The 21020-nt window shown below is 37.4% G+C and overlaps 2 protein-coding genes across 2 annotated transcripts; both read left to right on the top strand.

Annotated features, from left to right (window-relative positions):
* Positions 1-45: 45 nt before the first annotated feature.
* Positions 46-3005, top strand: LOC113107271 (putative protein 2). The gene is made up of 6 exons (XM_026269653.1): positions 46-156; positions 493-593; positions 713-804; positions 944-1052; positions 1196-1327; positions 2020-3005. Exons 2-6 carry the CDS (start codon positions 498-500, stop codon positions 2158-2160), a joined length of 570 nt encoding a protein of 189 aa, XP_026125438.1. The 5' UTR covers positions 46-156; positions 493-497; the 3' UTR covers positions 2161-3005.
* Positions 3006-3542: 537 nt separating this feature from the next.
* LOC113107268 (dihydropyridine-sensitive L-type skeletal muscle calcium channel subunit alpha-1-like) lies at positions 3543-20727 on the top strand. The gene is made up of 45 exons (XM_026269649.1): positions 3543-3745; positions 5059-5164; positions 6518-6657; positions 6868-7001; positions 7283-7435; positions 7559-7764; positions 8043-8146; positions 8286-8425; positions 8549-8636; positions 8716-8876; positions 9063-9288; positions 9572-9779; positions 9857-9977; positions 10212-10326; positions 10849-10942; positions 11144-11213; positions 11583-11715; positions 11828-11957; positions 12028-12087; positions 12167-12273; positions 12663-12750; positions 12942-13049; positions 13125-13177; positions 13282-13428; positions 13530-13731; positions 13970-14128; positions 15090-15200; positions 15289-15372; positions 15861-15908; positions 16264-16290; positions 16399-16524; positions 16705-16770; positions 16878-16969; positions 17075-17234; positions 17337-17464; positions 17574-17670; positions 17930-18032; positions 18106-18207; positions 18301-18428; positions 18518-18640; positions 18732-18955; positions 19350-19426; positions 20138-20223; positions 20318-20404; positions 20497-20727. The coding sequence occupies exons 1-45, from the start codon at positions 3543-3545 to the stop codon at positions 20725-20727; spliced, it is 5556 nt and encodes a 1851-aa protein (XP_026125434.1).
* Positions 20728-21020: the final 293 nt, after the last annotated feature.

Genomic DNA, 21020 nt, shown 5'->3' with positions numbered 1-21020 from the left:
ATTGATTAATTCTGTAATAAATAACGCTTTTAATTTGCCTTTCAGCGTTTGTGAAGGCGGGGCGTAGAGTGCATCCATCATCACGTGACACAGAGATACTCCAGAACTTCCGGAGAAATTCATCATATGTTTGATGGGCGGTTATAAATATTATATGTGCGTATATGCATTTATTTTGACATTTGCATGTAAAATTTAGTTTAAACATTTGACTTTTCAGATTTACATTTTCCCTCTCTCTCAAAATACTCAACAAAGGGGATAAAAGGCCTAAACTGCGGAATTGAGAGACCGGTGTTTGTCAGCTTCATAGAACGCTACTAACGTTACTGCATAATTTACACAAAATTGATTTGTAGGCTTTCATTTGGTTTTATTTATTTATTTATTTGTAATTAAAAAGTACCGGTTGGCCCATTCAATTCAATTATTACCTTTCCTTAAACAATAAATGTTTTATTATGTAAATTATCAAATTATGTTTATGCGCAGGCATCATGTCGTCCAGCACTGCTCAAAATCTCCGGATAGCAGCTGTCCATCTGGCGTTTCTTTTTCTTCTAGATGTGATTTCCCTAGCATATGCAGATAAGGTACAGTTTCTCCCTGACACATACATTACATATATGTTCTCTGTATTTTACCAAATATGATCCACTTATGGAAAAGCATGTTCTATAAATGTAATTTTCTTAAAATGTTGCCTACACAGAGTTATGAAGATGTGCGTTGCAAGTGCATCTGTCCACCCTACAGAAACATCAGTGGACATATCTACAAAAAGAATGTGTCCCAGAAAGACTGGTGAGACAGACTACTGTATTGACAAAGAACTGTCCAAACAGGCCTGTGTTGTCTGTAGAGGTTATTACATATAGATCAATATTTTTTGACACTATTTTCAGCTGTCTGAAGAACGCATTGTAAATGTATTGGTTTGTAGCAACTGTCTGCATGTGGTGGAGCCCATGCCAGTGCCTGGCCATGATGTGGAGGCCTACTGTCTGCTCTGTGAGTGCAAGTATGAAGAACGAAGCAGCAACACCATTAAGGTATTGTGCTACTTCCACTAATCACTCAATAAATCCTACTTTGATTTAAAGATGTTTATTAGAATCTGCTTTTATGCCTTCATAATCTAGATGTCCGCTTTAAGCTAAATTGAGGAGTATTCATATTCTGATGTATTTTCCAGGTGACCATTATAATCTACTTGTCAGTGGTTGGAGCTCTTCTGCTGTACATGCTGTTTCTACTTCTAGTTGATCCTCTTATCCGCAAACATGATCTGTACACCATGCCACTGCAGAATGAGGAGGATTCTGAGGTTTGTGCACATTGGAGTTTGTTAGTTTTTTTTTTCCTGGGTATTTTACAAAGATAGAAACAAGACATTGACTCAGCTTAGACTTTGCATTGACTTGACTTGGACTTAAATGAGAGATTTTAGAGCAAAACAAGTCTTTGGGTCTAATAAGAGAAAATGTTTTCTCACTCTCACACCCACAAATGCATTAATATGCATTTTCTATTTCTTTTCATTCAAGTAAAACATAACATACTTTTATACTGCTGTTTATGACTTAATGATCAAGATATCGTAATTAACATTACGTTTTTTTTTTGTTTTTTTTTTAAACAAGTATGTCCGCGAAGGCTACATGTATTTGATCAAAAATAAAGTAAAAGCAGTAGTATTATTAAAAAAATATTATTACAATTTAATATTAGTGTTTTCTATTTAAATATATTTTAAAATGTAATCTATTCCTATGATGTCAAAGCTGAATTTTCAGCACTCATTACTCCAGTCTTCAGTGTCACATGATCCTTCAGAAATCATCACATTCTGATTTTCTGATCAAGAAACATTTCTTATTATTGTCTTATGTTACTGAAAGGGTAGATTTTTTTCTTCTTTTTTTTTAATCTCTTTTGTAGATAATTTGCCAGTTAAGGAATATTTTTCTATTTTTGTTGGGTTTAGGTATTAATTTTGTCCTTTGTCTCCCCCTACAGGATGTGAGGCCCCAGGTGGATGGTTCACAAGGTCGTGGGAACACTGTGCTGGAGAGAGTAGAGGGGGCTCAGCAGCGCTGGAAGATACAGGTCCAGGAGCAGCGCAAGACTGTGTTTGACCGGCACAAGCTCCTCAGCTAAGCCCTCAGATGGTGTCCAGCTGGGAAAAAGTCTAACAGGCACCACTGACTAAGACAACATGCGTGGTGGTCTTATAAATTTAGCTTTTATGACAATATGTTTTATCAGTGGGCCTGCATTATCATTTGTATTATTATCTTACCAAGACTAACTTGGTTGATTCCAGCTTTCAAACCGAAACTGTGAAAACATAAAGCAACTTGTTTAGTTGCTTGCTGTTAACATAGATATAAAACAAAAGAATCAGCCAGCTCCAGTTGATCTCACACCCACGGTCACCTTTACATTTCTCACACAATAACTTGAGTATATCGGTGCTGTCACTACTTTGCTTTGAAAAAGCATTGCAAAGGATGAGATTACATGGAAGTGTGCCGTGTTGTCTGGGATTACTGCTGTAGACAGGAATATAATATAGATGCGCTTATGAATGTGAAAAGTGTCATTACACTGTTGTACTTTCGCTTTGAATTAACAAAAAGTATTGAATGATTACTATTTATTTATTTATTTGCAAGCTGATAATACCATTCAGGATGGTATTAAGTGATCAGCGATCATTTAAGTGATCAGCACTGTCAAATAGTGTGTCATAAGCTTCCTCTAAATGTTTGACACTTTTGTTGAATTTTCTGATTAACAGACATTCAGAAATATTGATTTTGCACCTCGAAATGTGAAGGAATTTGAACTTTGCTTGACTATTGTATTTGCTGCTATAATAATTATCCAGTGTGTATCCAAACAATTTGCAGCTGTTTTACAACTGAAATATTCTTGCTTATGTGAAAATGCACTAAAATATTAAATATAAAAATAATGTTGTCAACTTTCTTTGTACATTTTTTTTCCCCTGAGAAAATCCACTATGGGTAACACTCATCTAATGTTTTGTACAGTAAATCAACTATAATAATGCCATATTTCAATACCACTTTATGTTTTGTATTTTTAATGTTTTCTCCTTTTTAGTGTCTTATGTCATCTGTTGTGATGAATTCCTCTCACAGAACCTTAGTCATTCTCCTTGTTCATCTGCTCTACCCCAAGGCCACCCATCCCCTCCTCCACCTGCCTCCGCACCCCCAAGAATGGACACTGACTTCCCGTCTATATATATCCCTCAGAAGAGACCAGCTGCGCCTAAATGCGCCCTACCCCTCCAATGCCTCTTTGTCTGGTGTAGGTTTGCAGCAAGGGCCAGGACCAAGAAGGTACACTGTGCCTTCTCAGAGAGGGCGAGATGGTGGATGAAGCTTAGGACCATACTAAAGATCTGACCTGGACCTAAGAAGACCAAGGATTTGCTAAACTAGGAATTTATTTATATACATTTTTTTTTTTTGTTAATGAATTGAAAGGCTACTTTTTAAAGATTTAAAATGGAGGCGGGCGGCGGTGGTGGTGGTGGGGTGGCAGCTTTGGCCTCGTTCATCATGAATGAAGAAGAACTGAAGAGAAAGCAAAGGGAGAAACTCAAGAAACTACAGGCCACAGGAGGAAACCCTCGACCGCCACGTTCCTTGTTCTTCTTCACGCTCAAAAACCCTTTCCGGAAGACCTGCATGAACATTGTGGAATGGAAGTATCCTTCAAACTTAAATCCATTTTGGTTTCCATTCTTTTGGACTGTGGTTTGATGTTTGTTTAGTCTGAATCATAGTTGAGATAGGTGTGTTTTAGAAAGGCATCCATCCCCCAGAGAGCCAGTTTAGCATGCATGCCAGAAAAAGCATGCAACCATAACTCTGATCTGTCTTACTCAGCGTCTTATGTTCAGCAAAACCAGACTGAGATATTTACTCCATTATAGATATCTTCAAATATGAGGTGGAGAAAATAAAAACAGACACCGTTGTTTTTCATAATCCCCAGGTTTACTGTGTCTAAAGGTGCTGAAATCTGTGACTAAACCTCACCACGGTCAATAGGAAACAGTTAGATCAGGTCTTTACATAGAAGATGATAAGGATGGACCCCAGCCTATTTACAGCCAGACAGCAAATACACTATTAATAAGACTTTAAACTAGTGTTAATTGACCCTATTTACAGTTTGTATCATTATGGTTTCAAAGGGTTTAGATTGAAAACTTTGTATATGCAAATACACGTCAAGATATTTGTAAGACTCTTTCATAAATATAAGTTCCTAAATTCACAGCAAGAACAAAAATCGACTGTGTTGTTAATCAGAAAAAGTTGGAAACGGCTTCTTAACTTCATCTTTGAGACCACCTTTGGAGACAAAACTGACATATACAGTAAACATTTGCTTTACGAGGTGAAACTTTCAGTTGCTGATTAGTTCATTAACCAAGATGCATACAAATGTAAATGTGAATTGAAGATTTTCAAGTAGAAGTGTTTTAGCTTTTGTGCTGTGGTGAATAGGGGATGTCAGTTTGGAATTCTTTTTTTGCATAGATGTATTTACAGTATACAGTTTAATGATATTCTGGTTGTGCACAGCTGTTGCGTGGGATCACTAGTGGACATGATGCTGAGCTGGCAGGGAAATTCTGATCCCACCCCCTAGTGGCAGAAATTCGTGAATAGTTACAGTTAGTTGAAGACTGTGAAACTGTACTAATTGATGATTATAATGTCTTTTTGGACATGAAATCATATATTTATCATATATTCTGTCTTAGTAAATGTTTACTCTGAGGTAAATCCACCTTTACTTGATGGTTTGTGTGTCAGTGATTCTAATTTAGCTACTGAACAAATAACTACCCAAAGTCTCTCTCTTTCATTTAATTACCAAAGCTTTAATTACCATACTCACCCATACTCATATCCACTCCCAACCTGAATGTGAAAAATGATTACCTCCATTATCCAGTGGTTGTTTTTACCATGTCTACTCACTGTTTTCCTGAGCAGACTCCATCAGACCCTTTGAAATCATTATCCTGCTAACTATCTTCGCTAACTGTATAGCTCTGGCCGTGTTTCTGCCCATGCCTGAAGAGGACACCAACAACACCAACTTAACATTGGTGAGAAGTCCCTAAACTACGAGTAACATAGGAGAACATGTACAGTATGTTAAATGAAAAAGTTCTGATTACAGGTAATTTGACGTAGTCAGATAACTTTGAAAATATTTGCTACTGAAAGTAGTAAAGAATATTATGGCACAAGTGAACTGGAGTAAAGGGATAGTTGTGTCTTTTTGCCAGAGAATCTGAGATACTGAAACATGTCCAAGATAAAGGTTTGTTCAGATTTTTACCTACTCAGCTTTTTTGCCCTTGTGTGTATAAGGGGGGCATAGATGTTTTGAAACTGATACATGTGTGCTAAAGTTCTCACCCTGTTGGCCGTTGCACAGGACAAATTTGTGATTTGCATTAGCTCTTAAAAGTACAAGTTAGATCAAATTATAGGTTCGTATACCTAGAATGCAATTTAGAACATGTTTTACAAACTAAAAATATACCATGTTAGTAGGTGGTGTTTTGTGTGATGAGTTTTATATTTAGTCTATGATTTGAGATGTGCATGTCCAAAAGGTACAAGTGTGGCATTTATAAATACACTCAAATCTCAGAAGGGGATTTTCATGATGCATATGATGAGAATTGAACTAAGATTCTATTATCATGACTGTCCCACATTGAGGGTCCACTTATTGCATGCTGATGAGATCAGTTACCCCATGTGGACACAGACCTTTGCAGTTCTGCTCTTTTCCTATGCGTAAAATTTTTTGTTTCATCTGCTGTAAATAAACACATAAAATACTGATAAATCCTCTTTACACAAGCTAATTTAATGACTCTAGATTTGATGGTATGTAGGTCACACACTCTTTCCTCTAGTGTGGACAGTCATGTTCTCCTTTGTCAGAAAATAGTGTTATTACATTACAGATTGCACATATCTGAGCCCCACTCACTTATTTACTCCCCTGGGTTACAATGACATTCTATTCGGTCTATTCCTCACTAAGCCATTAAATGGGAGCTGAGAGTGGATCTCAGTAGACATTAGTCCGAATTAGGTTGATATGACCTGTCCGTGTAGAATGAGAGGCTGTGAGCTGTGTAAACATACTGATTCGATCCTAACTGCATATTGATGACAGTTGTTTTGGTTTGGAAAAACGTTAAGGTTCAGGTTTCAGTGGCACTTTGGGGAAGGTGTTGTTTTTTTTTCTTCGAACAAATGGTCCATGCAATGCAGCTGAAAGTGTATTGAAAGTGACAAAACTTGAAGAATTTTTTTTTTTTTTTTTGCAGTTCTCACAATTGTGGAAAACAATAAACACGTCAGAATTGTGATTGTATTATGATTGTATCATGTTTAACACCCCATTAATTTCTCCTATATTGTTTGTTTCCTTGCAGGAGAGTCTTGAGTACATCTTCCTGGTCATTTTCACTCTGGAGTGCTTCCTAAAGATAGTAGCATACGGGCTTTTGTTCCATGAAGGGGCCTATTTACGAAATTGTTGGAACATATTAGACTTTGTCATTGTGTTCATGGGGTAAGATGACATTTAGAATGTCCAGAAGCCATAAATGAAACACAGTTGTCCCCTGAAATGTTTCCCAAAACTGTCCTGAACTCATTTCAACCATAGATTTTTGGGGTATTAATTTTAGTTTGCGGTATTAATAATACAATAATACCTGACATTTTAAAATGTATTGTTTAACATTTCTTAAACAATAGTCCTTTTAAATGACCTCTGCAGGCTCTTCACACTTGTCGTGGACACCATCAACTCAATAGCAGGAGTTCCCAAAGAGAAAGGAGGAGGGTTTGATATGAAGGCTCTAAGAGCGTTTCGAGTCTTGCGACCACTGCGGCTCGTGTCCGGAGTTCCCAGTAAGACTTTTAAGCACCACAAGTAGGGCAACATAGACCTTTAAAACTAGATCCTAAATATAATAAAGATATATAAAGATAATATCATAATTACTTATTAAGTGTTCTCCTACAATATGCTCAATATCACAGAACGAGCCAGTGCTGAGTGAAAACAGATTAAATATGTACACAAATGTGCTTATGAACATCCTTTGCTTAGCTTAGGTGTCTTGTAAGATTACAATATAATCATGTGTCGTCAAATGTTATTAAAGCTGGTGTGATTTGTTGTCATCCAGGCCTCCAGGTGGTAATGAGCTCTATTCTGAAGTCCATGTTGCCCCTCTTCCACATTGCATTGCTGGTCTTCTTCATGGTCACCATTTATGCCATTATGGGTTTGGAGCTGTTTAAGTGTAAAATGCACAAGACATGTTACTACCAGGGCACTAGTGAGTGTTTTTAGATCTTTAAACATATAAAGGGAGTCTCATAATTAAAAAAAACTAGTTTTGGATATGTAAAAGAAACCTTGTTTTAATGACAGCAAATTGACAAATCATCCTCTGCTTCAGATATCATTGCCATCAGGGAGAATGAGAAGCCCTCGCCCTGTGCTCAGGCTGGACACGGGCGCCGCTGCACCATCAATGGCACTGAATGTCGGGCAGGTTGGCCTGGTCCCAACTTTGGCATAACCCATTTTGACAACTTTGGCTTTGCCATGCTCACAGTCTTTCAGTGTATCACAACGGAGAGCTGGACTGATGTGCTCTACTGGGTAAATACTTATGGGCATGATAATCCTCCTCTTTACTCTCTTATGGAGAGGTACACAGACAAACATTTATTTATATTAACAGACAGTAATGAAACTTCTCTATGCTAAAGTTAAAAAAGAACTGATGGGATGCTATATATTTAACATTCTCATTCATAAAGAAAGCCACTTTTGGCCACCTACACCTACTAAAAATCCCCACAAATAATGCACTGAATGACCGTTCATTAATCCAAATTGAATGTTTTTTCAGATCTAGTGATGTTTTTATCTTTTAGATTAATGATGCCATGGGGAATGACTGGCCCTGGATCTTCTTCCTGACTCTGATACTTGTGGGCTCCTTCTTCATCCTCAACCTCGTCCTTGGAGTACTGAGCGGGTATGAGCTCTAGCTGTGTTTTTAAAACTAATCTAAACTACTTGAGAGACATAAAAATACAAGAACATCACATGACCAGGAAGCCATTTCAGCTACATGGTTAAGTGGCCCAACTGAGATGAGTTTTTCCTCTTTGCAGGGAGTTTTCTAAGGAAAGGGAGAAGTCACGGTCACGCGGAGAGTGGCAACAGCTACGAGAGCGACAACAAATGGATGAGGATCTGGAAGGATACATGGAATGGATCACTCATGCTGAAGTGATGGATGGATATTCTGAGAGTAATATTACAGTCCTTTTTATACATGTGTTATGTTATTCTCTCAATCTATCTACCTTATGTCATAAAAAAAGCACACAAACTGCATCTTTAAAGTTTCTCACTACTTTGATTTACTCTCCAGCACTTCTTCTTCTTAGAAAGGACACTGATTCAGAGACAGACAATTTATACCAGAGGGAGGGGATCATCAACAGGGTGATCTATTTCTAGTGAGTGTGCAGTCAAGAGCAAAAATATGCATCCTGATTTAACCAAAGACTGATTCTTCATTTACTGTGTAATCCGCAGCCGTCTCGCACGCCGCTGGAACATTGTTTTACGGAGAAAGTGTCATGTTTGGGTGAAATCTAAATTCTTCAACTGGTGGGTTCTCCTTGTTGTGTTACTCAACACCCTGGTCATTGCGATGGAGCATCATAACCAGACGGAGGGGTTAACACGTTTTCAAGGTCTGCTCCATTAAGCAATACATTACAATGCATTAAGCAATACAAAATTCCCAACTCCTCTTTAGTATTTAAAAGTTGTTGTAAAGAATCTTTCAAATGGAATCATTCAGTAATTCTAGTTATTTTATGATATATTTATTTTGGTGAATGAAGTAAGAGCTTGACGAGTTTTGGTCCTGTTTGCAGACACTGCCAATGTACTCCTACTCGCCTGTTTCACGATTGAGATGGTTATGAAGATGTATGCATTTGGTCTGAGAGCCTACTTCATGTCCATCTTTAACCGATTTGACTGTTTTGTGGTCACGATTGGTTTACTGGAGATCTTCTTGGTCGTGTCAAACATCATGACACCACTGGGGATCTCTGTGATGAGATGCATACGACTCCTGCGCTTGTTCAAGCTCACAAGGTATGTTCATTTATTTAAACTGGAAGTTATTACACATAATAATAATTTGTCTTAACTTCCTTATTTTCCTGCAACAATTCACAAGAACTTTAACTCCGAAGCAATTAGAAGAGTACCTTATTAGTACATCTACTTTACTTTCTATCTTTGGCTTTAACCCAGGATTTTACACTTTGAAATATAACATTTGTTTATTAATTAAATTTTATTTTATTTTGAGCTCTCATACACAAAATACATCTTTCCTTCACCAAGACTGTTTTTTCCTCTCATTGGTCATTAGGTACTGGACATCACTTAATAACTTAGTGGCATCCTTACTCAACTCAGTGAAATCCATCGCCTCCCTGCTCCTGCTCCTCTTCCTCTTCATTGTCATCTTCGCCCTGCTGGGTATGCAGGTGTTTGGTGGGAAATTCAACTTCCCTGACAGAGTGATTCAGCGCAGCAACTTTGACAACTTCCCACAGGCCCTCATCAGTGTTTTCCAGGTACTTCAACTGCAGTTTTAGTGAAATTGTGCTCTGATTACAGAAGCTGTTTACGTGAGGCTGGGCTTTGTTTTCAGGTGCTAACTGGAGAGGAGTGGGACTCCATTATGTATAATGGAATCATGGCTCATGGTGGACCTCAGTCCCCAGGAATTCTTGTCAGCATTTACTTCATAATTCTGTATGTCTGTGGAAACTGTATCCTTTTGAAGCATATGTCATTGTTTTCATGTCCATGTTATGAATTTGTCAGAACTGCATGCAGATGATAAATGAGAATTTAGTGTGTTTTAAAGAATATAGCAAAGCACGAATTATAAAATAAACATTTACTGTTATTTCTGCTGCTAAGAGCAAAGAATTTCACTACCAGTAAGGTTGTATTGTTGTGATAAGTTTGTTTGGACTTTTCCTTAGCGAGCTGTTAAATAGTCGTTCTCTTGAATGTGTTCTTGGCCATCGCTGTGGACAATCTAGCCGAGGCTGAGAGTCTGACAGCAGCACAGAAAGAGAAAGAGGAGGAGAAAGCCAGAAGGAAACTCATGAGGTGAAAGAACAATTAATGAACACTTAACTGATCAAAAGTCTTAATTATTATGTAGCAAATGTTTCTTTTTCAAATAAATGCTATTGTTTTGAACTATTCTTCATAGAGTTCTGAAAAATGTTGCAGTTTCCACAAAAAAAGAAAAGAAAATACGCAGCACAATTGTTTTTGACATTGATATTAAGAAGAAATGTTTTTGGAGTATCAAATTAACATATTATAATTATTTTTAAAGAATCTTGTGACACTGAAGTCTAGAATAATGGCTTCTGACAATTCAGCTTTGCCGTCAAAAGCACAATTACGTTTTAAAATATTAAAATAGAAACAGTTATTTTAAATTGTAATCATATTTCACAATATTACTGTTTTTACTTTATTTTTGATCAAATAAATTCAGACGTGGTGAGCATAAGAGACTTTTTTTTTTTTAAACATAAGAAAATGTTACTAAGTCCAAACTTTTGAATGTATTTGCATATCTATATATAACTAAACATTTTTTTTTTTTTTTCAAATAAGATTGCCAGAGAAAAGTGAGGAGGAGAAGGCCCTGATGGCTAAGAGACTAATGGAGTCCAGGTCAAAAGCTGAGGGAATGCCCACCACAGCAAAGGTACATCTGATACAAAAGAGCTCACTGTGCTTATTCTATATAAACATACTGCAATATTTTACTAGTTGGCTTTCTGTCTAGTCTATTAGGATGATTCACTACATCAGGTTTTCAATCAGCCACATCAAATTTTAGACTCTTATTGTCTGCTAAATAAACAAAAGTGTAAATGCCTAAACAAGTTTCATGTTTTGTCTCTAGCTCAAGATAGATGAGTTTGAATCAAATGTTAATGAAGTGAAAGACCCCTTCCCTCCTGCAGACTTTCCAGGTAAGACTGAAAGACGCTAACACAAGACTTTATATATCCTTTGAGGGCTCTGCACTTCAGAAAATGCTGGCACAGACCTCACAGTGTGTCTCTAAACATGTAATGGATGAAGTTTAAAGATAGCTGATCTATTAAAAGTTAAATGTATTATTGGCTCCAGCCTCCAAGCTCATTTATGGAGCACATTTCAAACCACAAGCCTGGCTATTTTCATTTGATTTTCGAGCTGTGCAAAATTCAATTCGCTTCACAGCATAAATGGCTTTATGATCAATGCTAATCCAAATAAATCTTATTTCACAGAAGTAGATCACAAATAAGCTCAATGCTTTTGAGTAGATCATGCTATAATCTCTCTCTCCTCCTCAGGTGATGACGAGGAAGAGGAACCAGAGATCCCGATCAGCCCTAGACCCAGACCCATGGCTGACCTACAGCTGAAGGAGACAGTGGTGCCTATGCCTGAAGCAAGCTCCTTTTTCATCTTTGGCCCACAGAACAAGTGAGGCTTTATGGCCTGATTTATAGACCATTAAAACTAAATTTAGAACTAGAGATTAATTGTTCCAAACAAATGGCTCCAAAATGGTTTTACTAACGCTGTTTGTCGAAAGGTTCCGGAAGCTTTGCCACAGGATCATCAACCACACGACCTTCACCAACATCATCCTCCTCTTCATCCTCCTCAGCAGTATCTCCCTGGCTGCTGAAGACCCCATCGACCCCCGTTCATTCCGAAACAAGGTACCAAAAACTTTAATTATTGCGTTAACTGAACTATCTGTTCATAAACATTCATTTATTCATTTCACAGGTCCTGGCTTATGCTGACATTGTTTTTACGACTGTCTTCACCATTGAAATTGTGCTAAAGGTAATGTGCTTGTCAACTTGATGTTACTTTCAGATTTGTGGTTTGGCGGACATTTAATTCAGCACCTGTGTATTTTTAGATGACGGTTTATGGAGCGTTCCTGCATACTGGCTCTTTCTGCAGAAACTCCTTCAACATTTTGGATCTCATTGTTGTGGGTGTTTCCCTCTTGTCCATGGGCATGGAGTAAGTTCAGTAATATTTGATGTTGTTGCAGTTTTTAGTATACATTACCCATCCTTTTATTGCTTTGACAAGGATATTTTTGTCTTAAACAAGGAATATTCTAACTTGTATATAAATTACAAAGACAACCAAATAAAAATAAAAAATATCAGTTAACTTTTCACGCACACGCATTATTTCACTGATGACCACCAGCAGCATTTTTGCACATTTTTCAATATGCACGAACAACATGTGTGTGGAGCCATTTCTTTTAAATGAATCAAACACATGCAGATTACAACTTCATTTGATAATGTGTAGTAAAAGAAACACATCTGAATGTTTTTTGTAAGTTTTAATTAAAATGCAGTGAAGGCCAGTTATTGAACTGCATTATTGTATTGCAGGTCGAGTACTATCTCAGTGGTGAAGATTCTCAGGGTGTTGAGGGTACTAAGACCGCTAAGGGCCATCAACAGAGCCAAAGGGTTAAAGGTGTGTATTCATTTTCGACAGTATCTTAACTAAAAAACTGCTTTGATTTGTGATGTTGTGAGCGTTTATCTATTATTTATATATTGATAGTCATTGGTTGGTTGGTTTAGGGCCAATATTCAAAGCATGATACATATTAGGCACTAAATATAATCAAATCTTCTAAATATGAACCGATTTTACATCTCCAGCACGTGGTCCAATGTATGTTTGTGGCCATAAAGACCATTGGTAATATCGTCCTGGTCACAATGCTCTTGGACTTCATGTTCGCCTGCATTGGAGTGCAGCTCTTCAAGGTGAGACAACCACCATATTGTGCAATAAAACCCTGTGTTTTGTGACTGAATGCTAAAGGCATTACCTTTAATTAGGGCAAATTGTACTATTGTACGGACCCCCTTCAAACGACAGCAGAGGAGTGTCAGTGAGTATTTTTTTGCCACATTTCTTTGAATGTTGTGCCTTTTCTTTCTCCTGTTGTGGCAGATAATGTATCTAAAACATTGTTTTGCATTTGGTTTTTCTTAGGGGAAAATTTTTAAAGCATGTGCAAAACTCTCTTCATGACATGGAGGTCCATCAGCGCATGTGGGTCAACAGTGATTTCAACTTTGACAATGTTCTGAACGGCATGCTGGCTCTCTTCACCATCTCCACATTTGAGGGCTGGCCAGAGTGAGTGTGTGAAAATAAATCTACTCCTATGTTCATCTAACGTTATTCCATCAGTCAAGAACATGTTTCACACCAAACCTTCCTTCACTCATCTTCAACAGGATCCTGTATAAAGCTATAGACTCAAATGCAGTAGACACAGGCCCTTTGCACAATAACCGAGTGGGCATCTCCATTTTCTTTATCATCTACATCATCATCATTGCTTTCTTCATGATGAACATCTTTGTGGGCTTCGTCATCGTCACTTTCCAAAAACAAGGAGAGCAGGAATACAAGAACTGCGAGCTAGACAAGAACCAGGTAACCAGTGGGATCTTTGATATTCTTCACATGGGATATGATCCAGGAATTTGTGTGTGCACTGAATGACAAATTATAAGCAAAATTTCCTATTTACAGTATACTGTGCATCTGCATTTCACATACCTGGTTTAACTCCACTTTTACTGTATATACAGTATTTATCAGGTTTGTGAAGGTAATGCAACTGTGCTATAATTTTATAATCATCTTCTCTTTCCACCTCACTCCTCACCAGCGTCAGTGTGTGCAGTATGCACTGAAAGCACGGCCCCTCAAGTGCTACATCCCGAAGAACCCGCACCAGTACCGTGTTTGGTACTTCGTGACTTCTTGCTATTTTGAGTACCTAATGTTCTTTCTCATCATGCTCAACACACTGTGTCTTGGAATTCAGGTAAGCAGTTAAATAGTTACATTTATTTACAGCTGATGATATACACTACTGTTCAAAAGTTTGGGTCAGTGAGATTTATTTAAAGAAATCAATACTTTTATACAGCAAGGATGCATTAAATTGATCAAAAGAGGTGGTTGAATCATTGATAATGACATTAAAAACATTTTAAAATGTATTAAAATAAGAATTATATATATATATATATATATATATATATATATATATATATATATATATATATATATATAATATTTCACAATATTGCTGTTTTTACAGAGCCCCACACATGACATGCAGGAAAAAATAGTAGGCTAAATCTTGTGCACGATTTATTAATTCATTCCCTCAATGTACTAAAACTTGCACACGATTACTATTGTGTTCCCTTGATTTACTTTTTCGTTCAATCGAATTATAAATTGTGCACACGATTACTAATTAGTTCCCTCGATTTGCTAAATCGTGTGCACAATCGAGGCAAATCAAGGGAACGCAATAGTAAATTGAGGGAACAAATGAGTAAATCGTGCGCACAATTATTTATTTTTCTTTCATGTCATGTGCAGGACTCCCTAGTGTTTATTGTATTTTATATCAAATAAATGCAGCCTTGATGGTCATCAGAAACCTTCTAAACCTTTTTTCATTACTGGCAATGGGTTATAAGGGTGTTTTTCAAATTGAAAACAACCCTACATAAATATTATGACATTTTTTTGATGCATGTAATATGTATTATCTTTACATTCAATGTATATTGCCTTTAATTCAACCATTACAAACCTTAACATTTCCCACTGTTTTCAAGCCAATAAAGTAAAACTTAATCCCATTTGGTATTCATTTTGGTATTCATGTACAGTATATCGTACAATATTCAGTCTGTATGATAGTTCATAAAACAATTTCGAAATGGCTGCTTTGTTAATCTGCTGTCTCTCTCATCTCTGTGGTACAGCACTGCAACCAGTCCGATCATATAACCAAACTCTCGGACACTCTCAACCTCATCTTCACGGTCCTGTTCACTGGCGAGATGATCGTCAAACTCATTGCATTCAAAGCAAAGGTACTCCTGCTTCCTCTGTATGAAACTGTGTAAGAAGATTTGCTCTATTTTATGACATTTTTGGTATTTTGTGTGTGTCATGACACAGGGTTACTTTGGAGACCCTTGGAATGTGTTTGATTTCGTCATCGTGGTCGGTAGTATTGTTGACGTGGTCCTCAGTGAGGTTGATGTGAGTATGACAATAACTCCAAACTTACTTCAAAATATCGTCTGAGTGATTTATATGATGTGTTAATGTCTGCAAAAGCATTTCAAATGGCGACCAACAATGGCTTGTATTTTAAACCCGTATTTAGCGATACATGAAGCACAGACCACAGCAAGCAGTCAATATCAGCATTAGTGCACAGGAGGTACAGATTTCATCAGCTCCAGCTTAGTATTGTTCTCATTCAACAAACTTCACTCATCAGTGGCCATATAGGCTCGTTTTCATGATTCATTTCACACTCTTTCCATCTCTTACAGCTGATTAATACACACCGCTCCACATCTCCAAGAGTGATTTGATGCACTTTTTATTGTCTATATAACCACTTGTTTTGGAAGTCTGGTTCAGAGTTTTGATGTTATGATGACGTTTGTCTCTTATTCGCAAGATGCATTGGCGTTTCTCTCATGTCATCTCTCAACCATCATCCGTCTTTCTGTTCTCAGGCTGCGCTGGAGGCCGGTGGAGGACTGTGGTGTCTACAAGGTTGTGCGGTAAATATCACTCTGCGCTGCATGGGACCCACTGCTCACATTACCTCCTACTAAACGGAGAACTGAATTTGTTAGACAGCTATTAATAATAATGCCTTCATGGCTCAATCAGCAGATTCCGACTGATTAAAAAAAAGAAAAAAAAGTTTTTTAAAAATGTACTTAATTTATTGCTTCATCTCACTGTGCTTGCCTAACTGGTTTGAATTAATTATTCCTTATTCTTCATTTAATATGCAAACATGCATGACACCAGATTATGTTGTAGCTATGCATTTTTGCTTTATATGATATTATACGCTATATATTATATTGTATTATATTGCGTGACTGATGGAGTCTATTCTTTTTTCAGGAAGTGAATCCAATGCAGGCAATAGCTGTAAGTACATTATGCTGGTTTGTTTTATTTTTAAACACATAAAAAAAATAAAGTTTAATATTTACTGCTGGAACTAAATATTTGTCTCATAATTGAACTGGTTTATAGGAGGCAGAAAATGTCCGAGTTTCCATCACGTTCTTCCGGCTGTTCCGTGTGCTGCGTCTCATTAAACTGCTCAATCGCTCAGAGGGCATCAGGAACCTTCTGTGGACCTTTATTAAGTCCTTCCAGGTCAGGCAACACAAAAGAAAATGAAAATATATAATTAATAATTCTATCAAGTTAATAATATAATGATCATAATAATGTATTTATTTATTTTATAATTTTATCGTATTATTTCTAATGAAAAGTGCTTTACCTTTAACTGAATGTGTCTCACAATCTATGATGATGTGTTTCCTGTTTCAGGCGCTGCCTCATGTGGCTCTTCTCATTGTCATGCTCTTCTTCATCTATGCTGTGATAGGGATGCAGGCGAGCTTCACTCCTTCAGTTGTTTACATTTCCTAAAGTTTCTCTATTTCTTGCTATAAATGTTTCTTAAATTCTTTCGTCCTCTCTCATTCTCCTTCTGTTTATAGATGTTTGGTAAAATTGCTCTGGTCGATGGTACAGAGATTAACCGCAACAATAATTTCCAAACTTTCCCTCAAGCTGTATTGTTATTGTTCCGGTGAGTCAGCAGTGTACTGAGAGAAATTGTTCTTAAATAAAAGCCACTCAACTCTGTTCTATTTAGTCTAATAACCAGGTGACTGATGAATGTGTGGGTTCACAGTGTTGCCACTGGAGAGCAGTGGCCTAAAGTCATGCTTGCCTCTATGTATGGGAAGCTCTGTGATGCCAAATCAGACTACGGCCCTGGAGAGGAGTATACCTGCGGCTCCAGCATCGCGGTCTTCTACTTCCTCAGCTTTTACATGCTGTGTGCATTTCTGGTAAGCAGATCCTCCTGTAGTTTACACATGGTAATCAGCTCAGAATACAGAATCCAACATTTTGCTGTTTGTTTTAGAAACTAAATCTATCTCTTCCTGTAGATTATTAATTTGTTTGTAGCTGTCATTATGGACAATTTTGATTACCTCACTCGCGATTGGTCAATCCTCGGCCCCCATCACCTGGATGAGTTCAAGAAGATCTGGGCAGAGTATGACCCTGAAGCAACGTGAGTTAAAGCACACAAGGCTCCAATGCCAGTGTCATCTTATCCTGATGTTCATTTTATCACTTTCCTTAAGACATAATAATGTAGCCTGTCTTCTGTCCTTATAAAGGGGACGAATCAAACATCTGGATGTAGTAACTCTCCTGCGGAGGATTCAGCCACCGTTGGGTTTTGGTAAATTTTGTCCACACCGCTCAGCGTGTAAGGTAAGAAAATTTAGATATTTTTTTTTTGGTTCTGTTCAGAAATTTGGGGTTGGAAATAGTTTTTAATATATATTAAAAAAAATATATATATATATATATATATATATACAAAAATTATTATCAATAACACTGTAAACAATAAGATTTAATTTAGATCAATTCAGTGCATCCAAGTATTAATTAAAAAAGTTCTGACCACAAACTTTTGATCAGTTGTGTATTTCAGTATTTCAAATCTATTTGTGAACTTCCACCTCAGCGCCTGATTTCCATGAACATGCCGCTGAACAGTGACGGCACAGTGACCTTCAATGCCACACTCTTCGCACTGGTCAGAACAGCTTTGAAAATCAAAACAGAAGGTGTGTAATTGAGATTAAACTTAACGTGCAGTTTGTTTAGCGACATATTATATAATTTACATTTTTCTTTTAGGAAACTTTGAGCAGGCCAATGAGGAACTGAGAGCCATCATTAAGTCAATCTGGAAGAGGACCAGTATGAAGTTATTGGACCAGGTCATTCCCCCCATTGGAGGTGAGACAGCTGTGATAAAAATCATTTCTGTTTAATTTACACAGTTTTAAATACAATCCATGGCTGACTATGATGTCATTTTATTGGCTGCAGAGGATGAAGTCACTGTTGGAAAGTTCTACGCAACCTTCCTGATTCAGGAACACTTCCGCAAGTTTATGCAGCGGCAGGAGGAATACTACGGTTACAGGCCTACCAAGAAGAACGCTGATGAGATTAAGGTGCTCTTTATAATAAATGCTTGTAGAAACATCATAAAAAGGACACGTTTCAAGAAAAATACTAACAAGACTTCCATCTGACTTTGCAGGCAGGTCTGCGCAGCATTGAGGAGGAAGCAGCACCTGAGCTGCACAGGGCCATCTCAGGTGACCTGATCGCTGAGGATGAGATGGAGCGTGACTTGGAGGCCGGAGAGGACGGCATCTACAGGGTCTGCACTGAAGCATCTCCTTAAGGATATAGACACAAGTAGATAAAGATGTCCTTTTAGACTTATAGTCTCTGTGTCTCTATCCTTGCAGCGGACAGGAGGCCTGTTTGGACTCAACACAGACCCCTTCTCCTCTGAGCCCAACAGCCCCCTCTCCACACAGGTGACCAGCCAGAGGCCCCTGCAGTTTGTGGAGACACGTCTGGAGGATATAGACTCACCTCCAGACTCCGTCTTCCTCCCAAACACTGAGTTCTTCCCTGATAACATGCCAACAACAACCAACACCAATAACAATGCCAACTTTGTTGAAGAGTGAGTGGATGCCTATACTGTATAATGAAAAGTGCTACACTATAAAACTTTTTCTTTGTTCAAAATTTGCAAAGTGTATATAATGAGCGAGTACGTTATAAATTCATCTATCAAACTACCTTTTTGTCTTATCCCAAATCCCTACAGTGCATTTATAAAACGTGATTATTTTTGGACTATTGTAGCCTGTTCGGGTCGTCGCCGCTGCGGAGTAACACATACATGTGTGAATCGCCATAGACATAAACTTGGAGAAGTAGCTCCGGTTAGATGGTTCCTCCGCGGGATGCGTGCAGTTCTGTTTATTAACCGCTAGAGCGCCAAAATGTACATAACAGCGTTGCTTTAATGTGTGTCTGTAAAGGTCACAATGCTCATTTAATGCTGTTTTTAGTATGTCATCCAGGTTTACGTTTGAAAACGAGTCACTGTCAGCTGCTGCAACCAGAAACTATTCGTATGAGGACATAAGTAAGTGAAAAAAGTGGGTAATTGAAGAAAAAATAAATAAATTATATATATTTATAATTAATTACAATTATATATATATATATATATATATATATATATATATAATTTAAAAAGATGTATCTATTTTTTCACTGTGATATTGTTTTCATATCAATTAGGCATTTTATTCAGTTTTATACTCAACTCATTACTGTCATGCAGTCATTTGTTTTACAGTATTACATTGAAAATATTTATTTATTTAACTTTTTAATGAAATTGTATTCATTTTAAATTCATTTTTATTGAAAGCACTACAAGAAATGCCACCAAATATATTACTGTTTGGGGTCAGACGTTACAATAATACTTTTATTCAGCATGGATGAAATAAACTGATCAAAAGGGACAGTAAAGACATTGTAATGTTAAAAAATATTTTTATTTCAGATAAATGCAATGATTGCTGAATTAATTACATATGAAAATTTATTAAATTAGAAAATAGCCATTACAAATTGTACTAATATTTCACCTTATCGATATTGTATTTTTGATCAAATAAATGCAGTCTCTATAAGCATGAAAATACTTCTTTAAAAAGCATTCAAAAATCTGATTATAATCTTTCAAGCCATTTATAATAATAATACCATGAAGAAATTCAGTTGATATGACAGAAATCGACACACTTTATTGTATAAATGACATTATTTTCTGTGCAACCAATAGGAGACTCAAGTTCATATGTGGGTGGGGCCTCAAGTGTTGATAACAGACGGCTGTCAGATTTCACTGTGAGGACCAATATCACACAGGTGTGGACAGGTGTCACATTTCTTGTGCTAATCACAGTACATTGACTACTTGATATTCCTCTCTGACTCCTCCATGTGTGTCTGACTCTCTCAGTTCCCCTATGACCCCTCACATGGGCCATCCAAGAACCAGACAGCAGCAATAGAAGCTTCACCAGCCACCGACAAACTCATTCAGCAGGTAAATACACCTGGACACATCTCACACACTTAACATTTGTTCCATACCTTCTCAGGAATGACTATTACACCATACTGTCCATGAATCCTCAGGCACTGAGAGACGGTGGTCTAGACTCCTTGGCTGAGGACCCACAGTTTGTATCAGTGACTAGGAAGGAGCTGGCAGAAGCCATTAATATTGGCATGGCGGATATGGAGGGCATGGCTCAGGGTATTGTAAATGGGCAGAGCAGCAAGGTAACAAAACGTAAACGCCGTCCCATCCTAGTTCCACCAGACACCATGTCATCCAAACCCAAGGAGAGCACTAGTGCCGTGTAGAAACATATTGAGAGACATTCAGCAAATTCATGAGATGTCATCAGCCTGAATCTTCTGTCGTTGTTCAAAATCACTTACTTCAGTTTATGAACAGGTAGTGCACTGGTTGTTTTAAAGGGTACTTTTTTCAATGATGGCAAGAGAAATAACATATAAAAAGAGAACATGTTACTGCTGTTTTAATGAGGCCTGGTGATTTGTTTTTTTGGTGAATGAATTTACAATCATCCTCAATAAAACTGCTCACACTCTGTTCTGTGAACATTTACAGTTGAGTGAGTTACATAACACAG

This window comes from Carassius auratus, chromosome 8 (genome assembly GCF_003368295.1).
Source record: "Carassius auratus strain Wakin chromosome 8, ASM336829v1, whole genome shotgun sequence".
In the NCBI taxonomy this organism is placed as follows: Eukaryota; Metazoa; Chordata; class Actinopteri; order Cypriniformes; family Cyprinidae; genus Carassius; species Carassius auratus.
This window is presented reverse-complemented; position numbering and strand designations above follow the sequence as displayed.